This window comes from Thalia democratica, chromosome 6 (genome assembly GCF_965202585.1).
Source record: "Thalia democratica chromosome 6, ktThaDemo2.hap1.1, whole genome shotgun sequence".
Lineage (NCBI taxonomy): Eukaryota > Metazoa > Chordata > Thaliacea > Salpida > Salpidae > Thalia > Thalia democratica.
In genome coordinates, this window is record NC_139170.1 from 38,990,437 (window position 1) to 39,013,283 (window position 22,847).

The following is a 22,847-nucleotide window of genomic DNA, read 5'->3' on the forward strand; positions in this document are numbered from 1 at the left end:
CTTTTTATCACTTTTAAACTTTGTTTCACTTGCTGAAACAGTTTTTTGCTTCACTTTTATTGATGTTAAATACTTTATACCAAACTTTATACCAGCTATACCAACTTGCCAAAACTGATATCAAGTCGACACGAAGTTTTATCATTGCACTATTTTTATTACTCACCTTTTAATTTGAACAACAATGGTTAGCTTAAAAAAATTAAATAAGTTGAATATACCAAAAAAAAAGATGTACTTACACTAAATAAAAACGATTAATGGTCTTTAGAAAAATAAAACTAATATTTTTTGATTAAACAAGTCCTTAAAGTTTAGCTGCAAAATTTAAATTGTCAAGTAGTAAAAACCAGACATGGGACCTTAAAATTAATTAAAAAAATAGTATTTACAGATTTAAAATTTCAGAATTTACAAATTTTGAAAATTTGTGCAGTTCGTACTAAATCAAGAAAGAAATACTCTTATTTTGTAATTTAATAAACTACTTTTATATACAAGAACTATTTTCTAATAATATAGATAAACATTTTACTGCAAACTATTTTAAAACTTGATAAAAATAACAAGACAACAGTTTTTGAAAACATAATTAACTACATTATATATTTCCTAAAGTTAATGTTTCTCCTCATAAACTTTTTGTGTACTGTAAGTTTTTGGTACTGTGTAAAATAAACTAGCTTAAACTTTAATAATAATGTTAGTTTTTGTTAAATCAGTAAATATATTTTTAAAGTTTTGCATTTTAAATATTAAAAGAACTGTCAAAAGTTTTTTGTATATAAAAATTAAGTTTTACAAGCAAGTTATATATATTTTTTTACTTAGATGTTTGTATCTAAATATTTTAAGTCATTTCAATCTTTAAAAACAAAATAACAATATTTATATTTATTTTCTTGTGGCTAATTTTTGTTACAATGAATCCTTCATGTTATTTACAGACAATAGTTTACAATTTGGAAAATGTATTGATAATTGATTCTAAATTTTATTTTATAAATTTAAATAACGTGAATAAAAGTAATGTTTTTTATAAAAGTAAATAATATTAAATTTTTTTTTTTAAAGTACCGTGAACAAAGTTTAGAAAAATAAACAAAATGGTTTTATTTCAAGGAGATAAATTTCTTGATTTGCTTATAAAAGAAACTTTTCTTTCAATTTCTCGCAGTAATTAGTAATTTGTGCTGATGGGTGCTTTTATACTGTGCTATAAACACGTTAGATTTAAAAAATAAATGTTTCCTTAAACTTTTACCTAAGTTCTAAGATACTTATTAATATTCTTTGTTCATTTGAGTTTTATTGTAGTTTTTATTATAATGCGATGTAGTGATCATGTATCTTTGTGTTGTGCTTTTTAGTTAATGTAAATAAAAAGTTAGTTTTCTTTCGGTTTGTATAATAACCTTAAATGTCTTTTTTAATACCCTTTCTATTGCCTCAAACCCATAAAAACCTGCTATATTGAGATAATAAGATTTAAAAAAACCTGCACGTTTTTAGTTTACTCTTCAAAAGTGTCATTATACTTTAAAAGTATTTAATAAATTTTTAAAACAAATTAGTAAATAAAAAGATGAATTTTAAAACATTAAAAAAGAATTACATTACTTAGTTATAAATATAGTAATGATATTTTTATTTTTTTTCTTGCAAAATAAAATCAAAAATGTAAAAAAAGAATATTAATATCAATTGTAGCTATTTTATTAATTGTTGCTTTAGAGAATAAACTAGTTTTTCTAAAAAATAAAAAAACATGTACTATACATTGTTAAAACATTTATTTACTATCGAAAAGTTTTGATGTATTTTGAAATGATTTTATATAGTTTTTTACTACATGCTGTTTTGTTTTCCTTAATAAAAAACATTTTAAGTACTTAGTTTGTCGGTTTTTAAGGCAGTAAATTTTTTGAACATAAAATATATATTAGATGATAAACCATTTATTCACAATGAACAGTTTTGACATCAATGTTTCCTTTTGTCACATTATACGTCAATCAATACTAGTCAAATACTAGGTTGACATTTATATGGGTTTCCTTTAATGGGTGTCCTAGTTAAAGGAATAAAAATTTACAAAAACTGTTAAAAATTAATGTACTTTTTCATATTGACCCCTAACCCTTACCCTCTGTCAGCGTTTTATTTTCTTTTTCTTTTTATTACATTTTTTTAAAGTTAATTTTTTCGTTATTTTTTTACTTTCCTGCAAAAATTTTACTCATGCAAAAATGACCCTTGCAAAATTGTCTTCGTGCAATTTTGGCGTCGTACAATTTTGTGCACTCGTGCAATTTTGTCGTCGTGCAATTTAGACCCGAACTGTTTATACTTTTATTTTTTTAAAGTAATTTTCATCAGCAAACCTTTTTTATCAAAAGCGTTTGTATTGCATAGTTAACAACTATTTTACATCTTTACAAATGAAAATAAAATAAGATATACCTTGTTGTTTAGTAGTAATTCTTTATATGTCAAACCATTTATGCTAGTATCTTAAAATCTGTACGAAAGAAAAACATACAACGATAAAAGCAAATTAGCGCGTATTGTAATATTTTAACTACAAATGTATATTTTTTTGGTAATGGTTATGTTTATGTCTTAATTACGTGGTCTCAAAGCACTTATAAACTGACTGCTTTACTTACGAGTAGCTTACAGTACTAAAGTAACTTATTACTAAGTTATGTATCTATGTTATAAAGTAAACACACTTGAATAAATCTAAAGTACCTTTAAGTAATATATCAATAACAACAAGCCTGGAAGAAAACTGCTTAAATCGCTACAAAAAAAAAGTATAATAAATATTAGCAATCGTAAAGTTCTATACTAACACCTTTGACAAATTATGCTCGCGATTTTATATTCTTGATTCTCTAACTAGAAGTTGAGCTTAGCTTGTTGATACTTCTTGCAGTACATATAACAACTAACGCGTATTTGAAAGACAAACGTCGATATATACGCGTTTAAAGCAAACTAACTCCTTCGAACAAAAAATGTTATCGTAGGAAACAGGGAAAATTGTTTTGAGAAAGCTTACCAAATGTTTTTATCGTTACAAAAAATCCCATATTTATTTACACGCTTTAAATTTATAAAATGAAATGTTAATTTCATTACAATACAATTACTTTTTGTTAATAAATATTAAACAAGTTTATTGATTAACTTTTGTCCTTCAAAGCTTTGAGAAAATGTGAAATCACTTTAAATTTATGATCCTTTTACTTTAACATGAAAAATGTTGTATCAATTATAGATATAATATATAATCTTAAAAGTTTTGTTTACTAAATTCAGGGTCGGCGGTCTCTGTAAGTAACGGACAAGTTTTCAAGAAAAAATTGCTTAAGAGATGCAGCTGTTTTATAATAATTGTAGTGCCGGAAAATGAATAATTTTTTAAGCTGAAAGTATCTTAAAAAACTAAAAACTTAACTACTAAAAAACGGTGAATCGTCGCGATTTAGCAGTAACAATTGAGTTTCAAAAAATTCAAGTTTACAAAAAATCAAGTAAAGGTCAAAAAAGACTACTAAGATATTTTATGCTCAAATTTATGCCGAAACTGTGGCATGTAAAAGAAAATAAAGTAACATTCTTAAAAATCACTTTAAATACGAATTAATAAAATTATGACAGTCTAAAATTTTCGTGAAGTAGTAATATACAAAATACAAACTACCCGGTAGGTTTAAGTTTACTCTACAAAAGTTTCATTATTTCTTACAATAATTTGATACATTAAACAGTTGAAAAATATTTTAGAGATACACTTAACAATAATAAACTATAAATAGATTACTTAGTAATACTTGAAGTAATGATTGTTTTGTTTTTTCTATTAAAATGACCAAACCAAGTGTGTTTTATAAAAAGAGTTAAAATCAACTATTAACATTTTTTTAACTTTTGCTTTCATAAGAAAAAACTAGGTTATAAAAATAAAACAAAATGTCCTTCTTAAAAAAACTATTTCCTGTTAAAACGTTTCAAAATTAATGATGTATTTTGAAAAAAATCTATAGAACTTGGTTTTACTTTATGCTTTTTTGTTTTCCTTATTAAACACATTCAAATATTTTGTTTGTATAACTTTAAAGACAGTAAATTTATTGTAAATAAAAAAGCTAGTAGATGAATGACCATTACTTTACAATAAACAATTTTGATATCAGTGTTTTCTTTTGTCACATCATACATCTATCAATAATAGTAAAATTTCACGGTAGGTCTTTTTATAGGTTTACTAGTTGAGGAAGATTTTTTTTGCAAAAACTTCTAAACTTATTGTTTCTAGTCTTTTGATGTCACTAATTTTTTTTTTCATAATAAAAAGACCTATCCCTTCAGTTTCCTTTTGCTGCAACTAGGAAACCAATAAAAGGAAACCAGTAAAAAGTACGACCACGAATTTTATGAGCTTTAAAGTAGAAAAGTTAAGAAACTTAGACAATGAAACTTAATAAAAGGTTACGAAAACAATACTTTACATAAAAATTAACAAACAATTTCATTATCAAAACACTTTCACTTAAGTGGCATAAAGTTTGTGTTAGAGCTGCCATAATAAACTCATATAGTTTAAAGTATTAACTTTTTATTATATACTATATGTTTAATTCAACAGTTTTTAGTAATAAAAATAATTATTTTGGTGTTACAGATTAAATAGTAGGTACTACGAAATCCGTAAGTGAGGTAAAGTTACATCAACTAGTGCTTTAATAGTCGGTGTTTTGTTTTTGCTTTACTTTTAACTAACATACTTATAAATGTTTCTAACCGTTAGCTACTTAAACTAAACTAAATAACCTACAATTAAGGCTATAACGCTTTACTACGTTGAAAAAAAAATGTAAGAAGTTTTACTTTTGCTAGACTAGATAAATAGTTAAATTTTCATGTCGCCAGTAAAGCTATTTAGAAGTACTATTACTAATTTTTTACTTTTTGCAGTTAAGATACTAGTCACGGTTAAACCATTAATTTAATTACTTACCTATATAAGACTTTGTTGTACAAGTTGAATTATTTAATGTCCTGAATTTTTGAATTAAATATTTTACATACTTTTAGCTTTACTGTTTCTTTAATGTTAAGTTATGCGTTTTGAAAAACAAATAAAAACTTAATAATAAATAAGTTAGTATTCTTCACATTAACAAAAGATTATTTTGATAAATACGTAGATCAATAATAAAAGATAGAATGATTTTTTGGAAATTAAAAGTTCCTATTATTCGAATTGAAAGTATTTTGGCTAGTTTTGTTCTTACATAATTAATTAAAATGATAAAAAACGGGTTTGATTGAGCTTACTATATCTAGCAGCAAAACAAAGTTTTATTAATGTATAATTTAATGTACACTCATACCAAGTTCATTTAAAAACTAATAAAATATAACTCTGAAAGGTATAATATATTTTTATTCCAACTGAAAGTTTTTTAGTTAAACTTGGTTGTAACATGCTTAAAAACAATCTCAATTCCGCGCCAAACTCAGTTGGAACAGGCAGCAACAAAAGTGGTCAACAAAATAAGTTGAAGTTTGGCGGCAAATCTGCTTGCACCATTATTACCACCAGTAGTAGGTTGAGTGATTTCTGGTTGGGTGGTTTTTGGTTGAGTAGTTTCTGGTTGAGTGGTTTCTGGTTGAGTAGTTTCTGGTTGAGTGGTTTCTGGTTGAGTAGTTTGAGATTGAGTAGTTTCTGGTTGAGTTGTTTGTGGTCCAGACCTGTCTATGGGTTTCAAGTTGCAGTTCTCGATGGAGCAACAACTCGCCCATGCTCCTCTGTTTAAAAATGAAAGCTGGTGAAACGACAACTTTTGGTTTTAAAGTCTTTTGTGTTGTTGAATTTTTGATTAAAATTTTAGATTTTTTTGTTCGACTATAAAAAAGATTACTCAAAACTGCAAAACAACTACATATATGTACCTGTGACCAATGTGCTATATTGATATTGACAAAACTTACTTGTCTCCTGGTGTGTACGTTGATGCACCAAGATAACCGACTATTGAAGCGGCCAGTTCGTTTTTAGTCTTATCGTCAACTTTCTCATACGTGTTCTCGCAATCGTCTACACACCTCATAACAGTGACGTTTTGCACTGAAACGATACAAATAACTATAACTTCAAGTATTTAAAGGTTTTATTTTAAAATCAATGCTTCACTCATAAAACGAAACCATCAGTATTAATAAAACTTGAAAAAAATATGGTAAATACAAAAAAAGACACTAGTAGGCTAAACTTGGATTATAATTGTCAATAAGGTATGAAAAGTAAATACATTTAACACTTTAAAACTGTGTTAAGAGAAACAGCTACTTTTGCAAGGCAACGTTTCATATGAAATCATCGCGTTGCGTAACTGAAATAAATTTGAATTAAGACTAAATCACTTCTATTGATTCTCACAGAGTATATGTTAGTGCTTTTTTATAGTTCACTTAAAGTGTTCTAATAAATATATATAAAAAATCCAGTTTTAAAGTAATTTACTCACGTTTATTTCATAACGTATGTAAACTAACAAGTGTTCCAAAATACAATCGCGTAAAGTTTTAAAATCTGTTGTGCAATATTGAAAAGTGCAGCAAACTCACGTAATTCTCCGTTCGGTTTTCCGTACACACTAGTCATCTCGTCAACTTCCAAACGCACACAGGTCTGGGTGTTATTTGTGCAAGTCACGGACGTGGGCACCATGTTTCCGTTGTAGCCGTCAACCGCACCCACTTTCACTCCTTCCATGCACTTGAGGGCGCTGTTTTGCTGAACGATCAGCAGCAAGCACACGAACGTTTTAAATTTATTCTGAATCATGTTCATATTGGCGTTTCAGCTGAATCAGTTATAACAGACTGTTGATGTTTTACAACAGTTATAAAATTATGAAGTCATTTTTATAAACACTTTGCTCCTTTTTTGCGCGACTCAAATAATAAATATTTTGAAATAAAAGAGACTTACTTGTTTATCTTAATTTATTTTTTATGTTTCAAATAGCATGTAACTAGCTAAACTGTAAAATAATTTTCTGACCTTAAAATCAAGTTATTTGAAAGTGTAGATAAATAAAGTATTCATAAATATCAAATGAATAAACATACTATAGATTAAAAAAGTTTTTTACGAGTATAATTTTTCTACTACCAATAAGTACTTTACTGATATTGAATAAACTAGTTTATTTTTTAATTTACTCTCTTAAGTAAATATTTGAAAATGAAAATAACTCTAAAAACAATAGTTATACTAGATTTCAATAAATACTGCGAAACTGAACACAAGTCTAGCAAGTTTTCCAACAAAAAAACTGAAGCTAAATAGTTTTCAAAATTAAGTGCATTAAATAAATTGTTTTGAAAACTACATTTTTGCTTAAAATACATAAAATTAAGTGAATCATGTATAACTGTTGTTAATTATAGTTCAGAATAATATACAAGAGTCAAGACTCTTTCTCACAGAATAAAATGTTAAAAAACTGAAAAGCCGTCAAATGCTTTTGTACTGCGACTTTCGATACAACCACAGTTTAAACATATCATATGTATTTTCTTTTAACTTTTACTGTATTACCTTCAATAAACTTTTATAGCAAGCAAGAAATAAAAACAAACTGTACTTCGAGAAGAAAATCTCTTTAAACAATTTTAAAATAAATACAATTGAGCTTGTTTAACAAAATTTGTATTTTTTCAATGTAGTCTGCACTACCACTAATAAAACAAAACAGTTAACGGAAACGATTATTCATCGTTCACAATGGCAGCATGTATTGTTGTTTTAAAATTGTGTCAAACGGTATAAAACTTTTAATTTTATCTATATATAAATTTTTATATACTATAAGCAACAGTTATACGGTTAAAAATAAAACTCTCTCAAAACTAAAAGTTTTAATTTTACTTACTATTTAAATAATTTTTCAAAGCATTTTTGTATTTACAAGAAGCTAAGAATATTGAATCTCATTAACTAATAAATAAATATTGTTCAATACTCTACAAAAACGAGCAAATAACTTGTAAATATTAAAAAATTAAAGTATCTTATTAGTTATTGTTTTTTTTTCTTTAAGCAATGTGTGGGGTAGTTGATAATAAGTTTTTACTTATTGTTAATTTAAAAACGGGAAAATTACTTAAAAAGTACATAGTACTTTACAAATTACATCAAAAAAACTATTTGAAAAGTTGTTCTAGTAAAAAACAAGTATGTAGTTTTAAAGAGTTTACAATTTAAACAACAATTTTTCTTCAAAATAAAATTATTTAAATTTGTAAACTTTAGCTTTAAATAAAGTTTAGTTTTTTCTAAGGAATCTATTTATACCAAAAATTGTTTTTTGTTTTTTTTTTTGGTTTATGCTCTTAATTTGCTTGTTGTTAGCAAAATCAAAATTTAAAGCAATTATTTCAAAAGTTTCTTGTCTGTTTTTTAATAACTCAATTGCAAATAAAGTTGTTAATTTTATAAGTATTTGATTTTCTAAGCTTATTGATATAACAGAATTTTTTTTTATATAATAAAATCATAATAAATTAATAAATAAATACAAATTCTTGTTTTTATCTTAAAAATATATAGTAGAGTATTAATAAGATTAATTATAAGTATGCATAACAGTTATTAATTTTTTTTTATAAAAGTATAAAATAATCTTATGTTGTTAATTAATACACTCAAATGCGAAATAAAAATGTTTATAATGTTAAAGTAAAGAGTAATAAACACTTTTAAGCTTGAAAAATATCTTTAATTATTAATAAAAATAACAGTTAAAAACTTCGAACACTAGTTTTAAAATTAGTAACACTTGTTGATATTGATAGATATGTGTCATAGCTCAGCAATAAAAATAAACAATTCACAGAAACTTACAGCAGGTAAACGTTTAAAACAATATTTTTACTTTTACCAACTTTGTTGTTTAAACCAGTAAAAAATAAAGTATAAAAACATAGCTAAAATGTTTTTTTAAGAGTGTTCTACTAGTGATATACTTAAAATTGTAATTTTATGTAAAAAAAGCTAAAACGTTAAATGTCTACACAGTATGTCAGTTAAGTTACTTCACAGTCTACACTTTGCTTACTTAAACATATACGATATAATCAAATTTAAGTTCTGTCCATTTTAATTTCATCCAAATAGACCAAATTTCTATCATCAAACTTCTTCTTTCTTTTTTCAATCCAACTTTTAGTATATTTGATTCCCTTCCAAGCTTTTTGTGCCGCTTTTTTAGCAGGCGGTGTTGGTTTTGGCCACTTGTTCGACCCGCATAAAATTAAAAAGAAACAAACAGGAAATAAATAATTGGCAATTTTTTGATAGTCATCAAACTTTTGCGGGTTTGACCTGATTACAAAATAAATTAAAATAAATAATCAACGTTTCTTTAGACATAAGAGAATATCATTCAAACATTGAAAATAAGCTCAAGTAAAAGTAAAATAAAAAATTAACTTTTAATAAAATAACTTTTTAATAATTTGATAGCTTTTTTTAGTTTGACTAATATTCATTTATAGTTTTTTTTAGTTAAAAGCTATTTTAAATTTATTTTTTATTAAACAAAACAAAAAGAGCTCAAAAAGTTTGGTCTAAGGATCTGGTATATGAAAAATTATTTCGGTTATTGAGTCGTACACCACATGATTTAACAATTTCTTACGAGCTAAAAAGTTAAATTTTTTGATCTGAACTTTTAAACCTTAAGAGATAAAACAATTAATAAAATGACAAAATAGAAATAAAAATTAAACCAAATTGACTGATTTATGTGTTTGATATAAAGTTACTTGAAAAATTGGTCACAACGTTTTAAATAAGGTAAAATTGTAAAAAGCTGAATTACTTTCAACTTGATCTTTAACAGTAGTTTACTCTATAAGTTTCTTTTGGTTTTCTTTATTTTATTTTAAATTAATTGAAATGCTTAAAAAAATTAACAATTAAACGAAAAAATAAATAATTACAAGTGTTATTGGTACTAAACATCAACACTTTTAGCATAAAGAACTACTGTAAGCAGTACAGAAAGCTTGACTATACTTTAAAAAATAACTACTTACATTTCTCTGTATGAAACTGCGAATCCTCCAGTAATAATTCCACTAATCACAAATAATATTCTCAAATAATCTCTCCAGAAAAATATAGCTCCACAAGTTCGTCTCCATTCTAATATCTTTTAAAAAATTTCGTATTAGATTATTTACGATAATTCGGTTTACGTTTTATCTAATACTAGTAATAGTTGATTGCTGTAAAAATATTAAACATAGTCTGTTTTAAAGTTTTTAAGACTTATTTTTGCCTATAGCTAAATGTGATTATACAATTAATTTAAGTTTACACCTCAGTAGTTCAATTATTTTAAACATCTACTTTATACCTGAACTACATCATTAAATTTTTTTTTTTAAATCATTACAACAGTGATAATGTTTAAAGTTTATAAACTGAATTTTTACTAAAAGTCTAAAATCTCAGACAGCTCGAATTTTACTTATTCATGTAAAAGTTTAATTTAACTCAAACTGTTACCGTGTTATGCTTAAATTGATTTCTCTTAATTATTTTACGCTAGAAAACTTACGAATAATCATTGTAAAAAACTTTATAAAAGTGTAACGGTTGAAAAAATTTTAAAACTAGCTGTTGAACTTTTATTTGGTTGAACAAATGCTTATTAATATGATTGTAATTCTATAGAATTAATTTAAGAAAATAATAAATTATAACAAAACTAGTAATATGTTCTTTAAACTTTCGCTTGTTTTTTAAATACAAAATTTTTCCAACCATTTTTGAATAATAAGTCTAAACTAACCCAGCTCAAAATGTTTATTACAGTAGCTGCAATAATTGTAGATAAATAACTCCATTTATTGCGTGGATAGAACAACAATGCAACAATGTTTACGTGGTAGAAAACCATGTCCATTGTTGAACTGCAGTTTGTAAAATATATTTAAATGTTTTGTGAGAAAAAATATGACTAACACAGTAATACTTTTCCATTTACTGTCGACAAGAAACTTTAGTTTAAGACTTACATTTAAATAAAATTTATAACAGTTCAAGCATAACTTAAAATAAACTGAGTTTTTTGCAAAAACCTAGCTAGTTTGTTTAAAAAGTTTCGACTAATTTAGTAATACTTTAAACATGTTTTCACTGAATGTCATCAGAAACGTTACCGCTGAATAACAACTTTTAAACATAGATCAATCAAATAATATCATCAAAAGTGTTATAAATATATAATAATTTAAAAACCAATCTAAACTAATTCCAAAAAAATAAAAATGTTTTGTTCAAAACTAGCATAATGTCAATGTGCAGGTTAGTGCCTCTGCTCAACGAGCTCAAAGCGCAACAGCTGAGCTGCAGGGTGGTGAAGTATCCGAACTCATCCAGCTTGCCCTCATCACCTTTCGCCATTCCGAACGCTTCGAACAAGCCTCCTCTCACCCAGCCGAAGAAACCTCCGCCTGCAGCTTCCTTCGCATCAAACGATATTACCGCGTACGTCTGTTTTTTGTTTTTTTGTGAAAACCGAATGTTCATAAAACTTAGAACAGCTTTATTACCTAACACGACTTTAATGGGTAAGTCAATTAACGGTCGGATGTAATTTAAACGGCTTGGGCTTTTAATATTATAGCATAAATATTTTGTTCCCGGTTATAGCAACGGCCGATCATTTTAACATTTATTAATTACTACTATATCTTGTTATTTTTCGTATATTTATAAGGTTGGTGATTAAGGTTTTTGTGTAAGAATATTTTTATCTATCGAAGTTTTTGTTTTTATTTTAGAAACTATTCATGAAATACAAGTTTTTATAAACTTTGATGGATATGAAAAACATCAAAAACTGAAATTAAAAAAGTTTTTCTACATAAATACAAGTAACAGACACATTTTTTATACTGCTGTTAGAATTAAACTTAACTTTATTTAAAACAAGCATTTACGTGATTTCATATTACGTATACATGGTAAGATAAAAAACGTTTTTATTGTAAAGAAAAAATCGGCAAAAAACTAAAGTTTGATTATTTTCAAACATTTTGTATTTTAAAACACAAACAATGACTTAAATACACAGCATTTTAGTATATACAACACAACTAACAAACTGAGACATTGAAGTAAAAGACAGCAAAATCGGCATTATCGGGTGTTTTTTAAACAGCGAAGATACAGTTATGGGCAGGAAAAACACAAAAGCAGGCAGAACTCTGCTAATCAACTTCAGCACAATGTTTTTCGCCCCAAAATCCACAACTTGTTTTGCGGTCTTCGCTGGAAAACACGGTATTTTGTCTAATTTTTTGAAAACTAGTTCGTACAAAAACTCTTCAATCGTCATTTTAATGCTTGAGTGGATTGGAGTTAACGTTTTTGGGTTATTACCTTATTAGAACTTAAGTCAAACATTAAAAGTATAAAAAACCTGCGTTTAACTTATTTTTAGACTGAAAAACTGTAGCGTTGGCGGCTATAAAAGCAATATATTGTTTTGAGTTTTAAGTTTATAAAAATACTTTCTTTATTGCACTTTTAAATACAAAATCGTTTTTAGATTTACCAAAATTTAGACGCTTTTTGTTAACTAAATAAGTAAGTATGTATAAAGTTAAGGTACCGTTCTTCATATGCAAAATTAATGTACCCTTTAACTATCATCGGAATATTTCTGCATAATTTAAAACAACCGATAGTATCTTAATATTTTCAAAATATTAAAAAATCCGAAAATTAGTTAAATTAACTAGTTTTTAAGTTGATGGTATAAAAATGTACATAAGTGTATTGTATACTGAATACAAACTTATTCAAAAACCTTAATAAACATCATATGTAGAGTATAAAAAACAAAGGTAGTAAACTATACACAACAATATTTTTAAGTTACATATACCTTAACGGTAGGCACTATATTTTGATTAAATACAACATTTGTACAATTTTCATCTGTCGAAAAACTCGTCGGAGTATAAAAAGACACCAATAATATTTGTATTGCTTTAAAATTTGTAAAAATATAATTAATACAAGCTTTTCATTTTTTTGAGTAGTTTAAAACATACCAATAAACAAAAGATTACTTTTTTTTTGTAATAAAAACTATTAGTAATAAAACAAAGAGATTTAATATCTATCTGGTTGAAATAAAATTTGAATGTGTTTATAATTTTAAATAATTAAAAACAACCCTGCTGTGTAACTAGAAAAAAAATTAAGCAAACACTTTAACTGAATTTTCGTAGTTTTTTAACAAACTGCAAAGCTCAGCAATTACAAATGTTTGTTTACAATTCAAAAAAAATGCAAAACTACAATGTTTGGTTGTATTTAAAGATAGTTTGTATAAAATAATAAGTAACGTTTTGTATTTTAATGCTACATTATTACTAATTGTACTAAATTATTATAATTGCACTATATTTGCAATTAAATATCCGAAAATACTAATGTTTATTAAAAGTTGATTCGTTAACTGAAATTTACTATCTATACAAACTAATTAAATAATCAAACACTGATATTCTTTAATAACTAATGTTTTTAATAAGTTTCTTAGTTTAACCATAAATGTCAAAACTATTTAACTTTGAAAAATAATATACAATACTTTTGTTGAATTTTTTTAATGTACAAAGTTGTATATACATAACTTACACAGTTGTGTATACACAACTTCGTATTGTATTTTGAAGTATCGCTGAGTAATTACTTTTCTTAAAATTGCTTAATTACTCTAGTTATCAAAAACATATATTTAATTATTTAGACTTAAAATGTGTTAAGATATTATGTATTTAATTTGAAAATAATAAATTTTAATAGACTTAAAACAGGTGGTATTTTTTCTCATGCCATTCATTCACCATATTAATCCTAAACAACTTAAGACACATATAAAAAGCTTTAAAGCTACCACTAATGATGAACTTCTTTTTTTAATATGTAAATACTCGTACATAACTTGAAAAACTACTTTTTTACTTTGTAAAGTGTATATTTTTAAACGTTTTTAAGCAGTTTACCAATTTTAATTTTTAACATTTTTCACAGTATTTACAAATGCAGGTACTTATTGTCTTTTACTAAATTAAAATAATGCTTTATTTTGTTATCTTTGTTTATACTAAAATTACAAATTTTCATCTACCACATTTTAACATCAAAATTATCGAGAAATAAGCGTAGCAAAGGGCTTTTTCTTATTTTTATATTGCGGTTTATTAGTATAAACAAAATGATTAGATGACCTTTTAGTAAAACTAAATCTTTCAAATTAAACTAAAAAATATCAAAAAATGAGTTGAAGATTTTCCTTATGGTAAGTATTTTTTACGAGTTGTAGAAGTACTAATTTTACTGTTTAATTATTTTCAAAAAGTTAAAATAAAATTAACAACTATTCAATTATACAAAGCTTCAAGATTTTTTTAGACAACGGGCGTTGAAATATAAAAAACGTTTAATGTAAATTAAATTATTTTATTTTAAAATAAATTTATATTGCTTTAAAATTCTGAGAATTTACAAACGTATTTTACAGCTTGAAAAAATACTTACGTAAATATATAAAAATTAATGTTTCTCGTTTATATATGTATATTTAAAATATAATTCTTAGTTAGGTTTTTAGCACTTAAAAGTACTTATCGTGTTATTTATTGAAAAAAATTTAATTAATTACTTTTTATTTATGTGTAGAAATCTTCAAAATCATTCTAACCGCTAAATTTTTTATAGGGAGTTCTATTGTCTATGAAGACGTCGCATCGCTAAAATACAATCAGGCAATAATTCAAAATATGGTCGTTTTAAAATAGTATTTATCACTTAAGGTTTTTATCTTGGATTCTCATTCAAAATCAATTAAAAAACACTAGGCTTCATTTTGAAACATATATTGCAAACAACATTCAAACTGCTAAACAAAAAAAATAGAGCATATATTTAATTTAAGCTATTTATTATAAAAACATTCTAAACGTAAGACTCCACACAAAATGTGAAACCAAATAATAAACGTTAAAACAAAAACATATTTTAACAAACCAAAGTGCCAGTTGAAACAAACGTCATTCTAGATAGCTTTGTTACTAAACACAAGCTTCATACTGCCAACGAGCTTACAATACAATGTAACCCGCCCACAAGTAATCGAAGCAAAACAGCGGATTCATGTTCCCTTCACACCCACCGCACTCCTTCAGCTTGCTCATCATGAAAGCGTTCACCAGCCCGACCGTGTTCACCTCGCCACTCTCTGTGACGTCACACATGCAAAAGGACTCCCTGCCGTTCCCGAAGTCGGCCTCACCGCGCACCGTGTCCAAGTGAAAGCTGGGAAAACTCTCGCTGTAGAACTTTCTGACGGTCTTCACTGTAAGGGAGGTGTTGTAGTTGAAGGTGATCTCGTGTTGGTACAAAAACGTGTCGCCATTCCACATGTTGAAACAATGAGTTACATCAATTCCCATGGTTGTAGTTGAAGAAACTTTATAGGGATTAAAAAACTATCTGAAAAAAGCTCATAATTGGATATACATTTTAAATAGGTTGTAAAAAAAATATACTTTAGTTTATGGAATTTCTAATTTTAATAGCAAAATTAACAATATTTCTGAGTTTACATCATATATTATAATTTAAAATTAAATGTAACGTGTAAATTTTTAACAGTATAACTATAAAACATACAAATATTAGTTTTAGAGTTTTAGTTATAGAAAAATAATGGTTTTATATAAATATTAAAATTGACTTAAAATTTATAAAGGTTTTATTTTGAAACAAACTAAAAAACTATTTAAAAGTTTAATACTTTTAAGTTTTAGAAAAAAGTTCGTATTATGTTCATGTTTATTTTTAAAATTAATCTTGGTTTGAGGTAAAAAAATATCAAGAATAAAAATTATCTCTGAAAGTTCTTGATTTTGTTGAGTCTACTTTGCAGTAGTAATTTTATACATTATGTTAATGTCAGTAATATTGTTAATTAAAATTCACCATTCACAATATGTTTGTGTATAACTTATGTACAGTCCAGTATTGCAAGACTATACCGTTATCATGAGCTATTATAAATGAGTTTTCCACTTAAATCATTTCAATAAAAAACCTTAGCTCTGAATAAACTAGTAAGTTAAAATAAAAGACAGTTTTTGTATAACATATATATATATTTTTATAACTGTTACTATCTGACTAAACAAATAGTGTATACTAAAAATTAATTTAAAGTAGTAAAAAAAAAAAAACCAAAATATTAAAACTTTACTTAACATTTTTACTAAATGCTGTGATTTGTATGAAACTAAAGAAAATATTTATTTTACTTCTTAAGCATAAATTTTTGCAAATCTATATTATGAGTTTTAAGTTAATTTATAAGTTATATTGAAATTTTTCTTTTAAAAATTTTAAGATGTAGGTTTTTTTGCTATAAGATTCCAACATATTTTGTAGTTTTGAAGAATAAGGATAAATCAAATAAATTTAAAATGTTTATGTAAGTTATTCTAAAACTGAAACAATATATTTTCTGAACAAGTTATCTCGATTGTTCATTTTATTAGCTTTTAAATCATTTTTGTTTTTTGGCTTTTAAAGTGTTTAATAATATTTTAAATTAATTTCTAATGTTAGATTTTGTGTCTTACTTTTACTCAAACAGTATTAAGCTATTATTTAATGGTTTTTTAGTTTGTTTAAATAGCTACTTATTAAGTTTTTCAAACAAAAAGCTGTATTTATTTAAAAAAAATAATAATAACACGATTTTAAGTATCGTTGCTTAAAGTATAACTAAAAATATTATAAGTTAGTGTTGTTATAATATTATTTTTATAAGCTATTTGTTTAAAACTTTATTATCAAAAGATATTGTTTTATTTTATTTCTACTTTTGTTACTAATAGTACGGTTAAATTAAAACGTGAAAAGCTTTACTGATAAGAAAACATATGCAAAAAATTAAAAATTGCAAAGTTTGCTTTTTAATTTTAGTATGAAAAAAAACTCCTGTAGATTTTTTTGTATTTTTTAGTTGCTAACTTGTTTAAATGTAAAATATACAGTAAAGTTTTAACGATTACTTTTCTAATAACCAGAAAAATAAATATTAAGACTAAACTGATGAGATTCTTTAACTTATATAACTCATACTACATTTCTATTTGCGAGGTTTACTATATACACTCTGATGTTTCTTGATTACTACAGTTGATTTTATAGCTAATTATGATGCAATAATATACAATAGTATCTTACGTTTTTAGTTATTGTTTAGTATTAGCTTTAATTTACTTTAAATACATTAAATAAGTTTTTAAAGTTAATAGTACAGAGGGCACAACCAAACAGTTTTTTTTTAGCGAGGGGGTTGGATTAGTAGATCATTTGCAAAAGCTTGGATACCAGCTATTGTTATATACAAACCTTGCTAAATATCAAAAGAATTGATTAAAAAGTTATTTAGTAATTTCTTTAAAAAAAAAAGCACTTAAGTATTAAAAACCAATAAACGAATCCAAATATTTGATAAAATAAAACCTAAACAAAAAACTCAAAAACAAAGCTTTTTTTAATTTATAGTTTGTTAAACATTATAATAAACTCGACTATCAAAATTATGATCAAAGAATTTAATGTATTAAAAACATTTACTATTGAGCTGTACACCCTTTTTAAAGCTTACAGTTGTAAAACAAAAGTAATAAGTATTTTTAAACTGTTTATGTATAATAGCCTATATTAAGCGTTTATTTTACTAACTTTACAACTACTGCTTTATGCACAAATTTTATTTTAGAGTCATAGTTTTAAAATAGCTGATAATAAAACTTCAACTTTTACTTCAAAAAATATTGTTTAATAAAACTAAAAAGAAATGTTTTACTTAAAATTAGTTTTTATATGTAGTGGTATACTTTAGCAAAGAATAAAGGTTACTTAAACTCAAATAAAATCTCTAACAAAAGTGTTTTTTTAATTTCACAGTACATTCATAAAAGGTAAAATATGTTTATTAATTAATATTATTAATAAAAAAGCAAGATAATGAAGCCTTCTTTGAAGAATCAGTTGGTTATAACTTTTTTTGGAACAAACCCTCGAATAACAAATTCTTTATTTTTCAACAGAAAGCTCTGTAAGAAAAAATAGTGTTTTAGAAATAAAAATCTACTAAAATAGGTAGAAAATAATTTATTTCACTTATTGAAACACTTAGTTGAAAAGAATTAGAAACTAGATACTGTTACATAAACTAGTTTTCAAAAATCTCTCGAAGTTTTATATGTATAAACAACTTGACTTAAATTTAGATACTTCGATTAGTAAACAAAGCTGTAGTTTATTAGCTATTTTGTAAAGTTTATCTCAAAGTTAATAGATGTATACGTGCATAGTTCATTTTTCATTAAAAAATTTAATTAGTAGACTATGCTGTCTTTTAATGACTCTCCACTATTTTCAATATAAGATAATATTAATTATAAAACAAGTTTTTACTTTACTTAGTTGCCCTCGCAAAATTAAAACTAGGACCTCGGTAAAACACACTGTACCTTAAGTCTCCTTGGAAGGACGTCATGCTGTAATCACTTCTCGGTCTCCTAACAGCAGCCCTACCTGAGTTTACCTGATGACGTGTTACGTGCCCAGGTCTTGTTTGATGACTAGTTTCTTGCCTAGGTCTCATTTGATGACTAGTTTCTTCTCTATGTCTCATTAGATGACTAGTTTTTTGCCTTGGCCTTGATTGATGTCTAGTTACCTGTATTGGTTTTATTTGATACGAATGCACGCATTCCAAAGTTCTTTCTCGAGAAGTGCTCAGCTCTGAGTTAACATTACTAGCAGCCTCTTGCTTTTGTTTTTTAACCTTTAAAATTCCGCTTGACATAAACAAGTGATTTAGAGTAGCTTTTGAGTTGTCGTTAGTATTATGTTGATTACTAAAATTTTTTACATTAAGCCTGTTTTTTGTTGGATTTTTGCATATAGTATCGCTTATCATATGGTTACTTTTAATTTGGATAGTGCTTGGCACTGAACTAACATCATTAGAAAAACGTTGATTTTTTCTCTTATATTTGAAACCTTTTTTAACTTAAAAATGATCGAAAGACTTTGTTGAGTTGTTGTTAATGACTCTGCTAATTTCTTCACTAAAACTTTTTACACTGAGTTGGTTTCTTGTTGGTGTTTTGTTTAAGATTTCGCTTATCAAAAAACTGGTGTACTTTTCATACTTCCTTATTCTCTCAGACCTGTTTTTTTAATCATCGATGCAGGACCAAAATTGACACCTGATGATTTACCTGACAAAAACCTGTTTTTGCTTTTGGAACTGGACAAACTTGGTCTGATCAAACTTCTAGATAAACTATTGGAAGAAGATCTAGTTTGGGTTTTTAAGGTAAGGAGATAATCATTTTTTGTGAGATCACTAACATCGGGATCCGTCATAAAAGATACTAAAATTTTTCGACGAGAATAACGGTGTTTGTTTATTAATAAAACTTAATTGCTAGAAAATAAAAGAGCTATTTAATAGTATATATATAACTTTTACAGTTTACTTTTTAATTATGTTTATACTTCTATAAGAAAAAATTGTCTAAGTTTTTATATCTAATAGTGAAACAGTAAAGTACTTAAACTAATCTAAAGTTTTTGTTTAAATCAATATTGCATTTTAAAAATATATTAACTATAGTTGAAGAAAGACAGTATATTGTAGATTTAATCAATTTCTTAATGTTTAAGTTTAAAATATTTTTTAAAAAGTAATTTGTTAAACCGAAAAAAAAACTTATTTTATATTTTTACTCCACAAAAACTAAACTAGACAACAAAAGCCACTAGCTGCTGATATGCCATATATTTTTCTAATTTTTTAAATATTTTTTCAAGTTAAATATCCTATTGTAGTTCGTAATTTAACTTTTTGAATTTTGTTATAACAACTATAAAAATATACGCTAATATATAAGGTGAAACTGTACAAATAAAAGCTGAAGTGTATGAAAACATAAAAAAAATATTTGAAAATTTTATAACAGTTAAATAAAACATTAAGTAATATGTCATTAAAACTTGACTTAAATAAAAAAATAGTTTATATTTTTCATCTTTTTATATAAAGTGATCTGTTTATGTTTTTTTTAGTAACTTTAAACGGAAGCTTTTCTCAAGGAAGTATTTCCAAATTAGTTCTAAAATAGTTTAATTTTTTAATCTCTTCTTAATTGTTCGAAAATCTTTGTTTGTTTAACATGATAAATACTTTAAATATTTTCTACAGCTTCATTGTCAATATTAAACATAACAGCAAATAAAATCCTTAATTTTCTGTAAGTTTTTTAAAAAGTTCTGTAAGTATTTTTTAAAATTACAACAAAAAATTGTTGATTGCATAAATAAGATGTTGATAACGTTTTTCTCTATAGCTTAAAAAGTTTTATAAATCTGTAAAATTTTGCTTAGTTGATTTTTTTACGTTAAAAAAAAAATCCTTTTTTTTTTGGCATATCTTAAAGAATCTAACTAATATTATAAAGTTCGATTAGTATTACTTGATAATGTTCGAAAATAACTAAAACTAACTTTAATTAAAAAATATATGTATTTAGTTTAGAACTCATTAAAACTCAGTTGAAAATATTTTAAAATAATACTTATGAAAGAATAAAAGTACATGATTTAAACTTTTTATTTTTTTAAGTTTTTTAAGTGTTACTGCAATAAAAAAAACACTTTTGTATAAAATAATGTTTTATATAAATTTATGAAATCATGTTATTTGACTTTTTTTTTTTGCTAATTTACACAAGTTTAATTGTTGTTTGTTTTTGTAAACAATTTTGTGCTATGGTTTTTTTCTGTAATTAGAAAACAATACTTAAAAGTCTAAATTACCGTTTAAAAACATAAGTTATAGTAATTGATATATCGGAATAGAACTCAAATTAATGTTTTATTTAAAAAAGATTCGATTTTTCACACTTTTGTTAAACTAATTTATGTTTAAGAAATTAAACCTTTTCCAATGTTGTTTTTTTAAATATATTGTATAATGAATAGATTTTATGTTTGATTTTCAATACTTTGTTCAATATATTATGAGAAGGTTTTATTTGTTTTTCTTTCATAATTTAATGTTTAGGTATGTATTCATAAGTTAGTGTTTAATTTAGATCTTTTCGTTTGTTTAGATTTGAAAAAAAAATTATTTCCTTTTATATAGTCAATGATTGTATGATAAATAATAAATAATAGTAAAGTATCTTTGATCTAATGGACTTATTCGCTCTATTTAGGAAAAATATCAATGTTAAAAATACCACAGTCCTTTGATCGATACATGTACGCATAAGATTGTTTTTACAGTTTCAATAAATAGAAAACAGTTTATTACTAATCGCTAGCTATTCAAAGTGTTACCGTTATACATAGATGTCTTTTTTATCTTTAAGAATCTAAGTAATCTGTTAAGAATATTTTTAGTATGTGTTTTTTTTAACTAGAGTTTAAATGCATTTTAAATATTATCGTTTTATAAACCCTGTTTAGTTTTTCGGAATATATTTAAATAGTTTAAGATTTAACGTTTTCTGAAAAACTATTTAATAAGAAAAATATACAAAACATTTTTAATAACTAATAAATTTTATACTAAAGTATGATTCAAACAACTTTTAAAGCTTCACAGTCTTATAACAACGTAAATTTCTAGCTAAAGTTTTTAAAAACTATAAGTTTAGTTATTGTTTATATTTCTAATACATGTTAACATGATAATTTACCTTAAAAATAGTATAATGTGTGTAGATAAAGAATATCTAAAATAAACAAATATATGTAATGAAAAAAAAAGTAGGTAACATTTAAGGGTTTGAAACAGAATAATTAAGTATAAACGTGAAGTTTGATTTTACTTTTAGTTGCTTTGTTTTCTAGCTTAACTGTAATCAAATACGGTTTTATTCTGATTCAACTAGTGATGTACCGGACTCACTATCCGGGTCCGGATCCGGCCGGATATTGCCATTTTGCCGGATCTTGATATGAAAAAATCCGGATCCGGTTCCGACCGGATTCTAATTAAAAAAAAAAGTCCGAATCCGGGTCCGGCCGATTCGGATCTAGTTAATAAAAAAGAGCATACAGAAATTTATTTTTTCAAAGACAAACCTTGTGTAAATTAAAAAGAGTCATTTCCGTCAGAAAATACGTTAGAAAATTAAACACCTACCGTGATTGGCTCATTTTGTACACGTGACTAATTTACATTTGTTTACAATTAAACTATGAAACAAACATTTCAGAAATGCAACTCTTTACCTATGTTGTAAAACTAAAAACTTTACTACCAAATTGTCAACCTTATGGCTAGCTGTTCTACTGATTATTAGATTAAAGTAATTTTAGACTCAGGCTAGTTTATACTCACTCTAGCTAGTTTTTTTGACTTAAACAGTGGCAACCCTGCTATTTTGAAAATTTTTGGGAATTTTTGAAAATCTAAGGCTGCCTCAGGCTAATTTAGTTTTTTATAAAAATTAAGGCTAGTTTTAAGATTTTTTGAAAAACTCAGGCTAGTTTTCTTTTAGATTTTGAATGAGTTTGAGATAATCCAGTTTTCAACATTTTGTGATTTTCTAGTTAGTTTTATTCAAAATTTGATTTTAATTGATTTTAGATTAGTAAAACAAACTATAGGGGGGTCCACCTTGATTTTTACAAGTTGATCTTA

The 22,847-nt window shown here is 25.2% G+C and overlaps 1 protein-coding gene across 1 annotated transcript; it reads right to left on the reverse strand.

The window, feature by feature from the left end:
• Window positions 1-5,531: 5,531 nt before the first annotated feature.
• Window positions 5,532-6,868, reverse strand: LOC145839057 (uncharacterized). Its single transcript, XM_082946669.1, has 3 exons — window positions 6,643-6,868; window positions 6,007-6,142; window positions 5,532-5,823 (listed from the first exon to the last, which is right to left on the reverse strand). Exons 1-3 carry the CDS (start codon window positions 6,866-6,868, stop codon window positions 5,532-5,534), a joined length of 654 nt encoding a protein of 217 aa, XP_082802795.1.
• Between the last annotated feature and the right edge of the window lie 15,979 nt (window positions 6,869-22,847).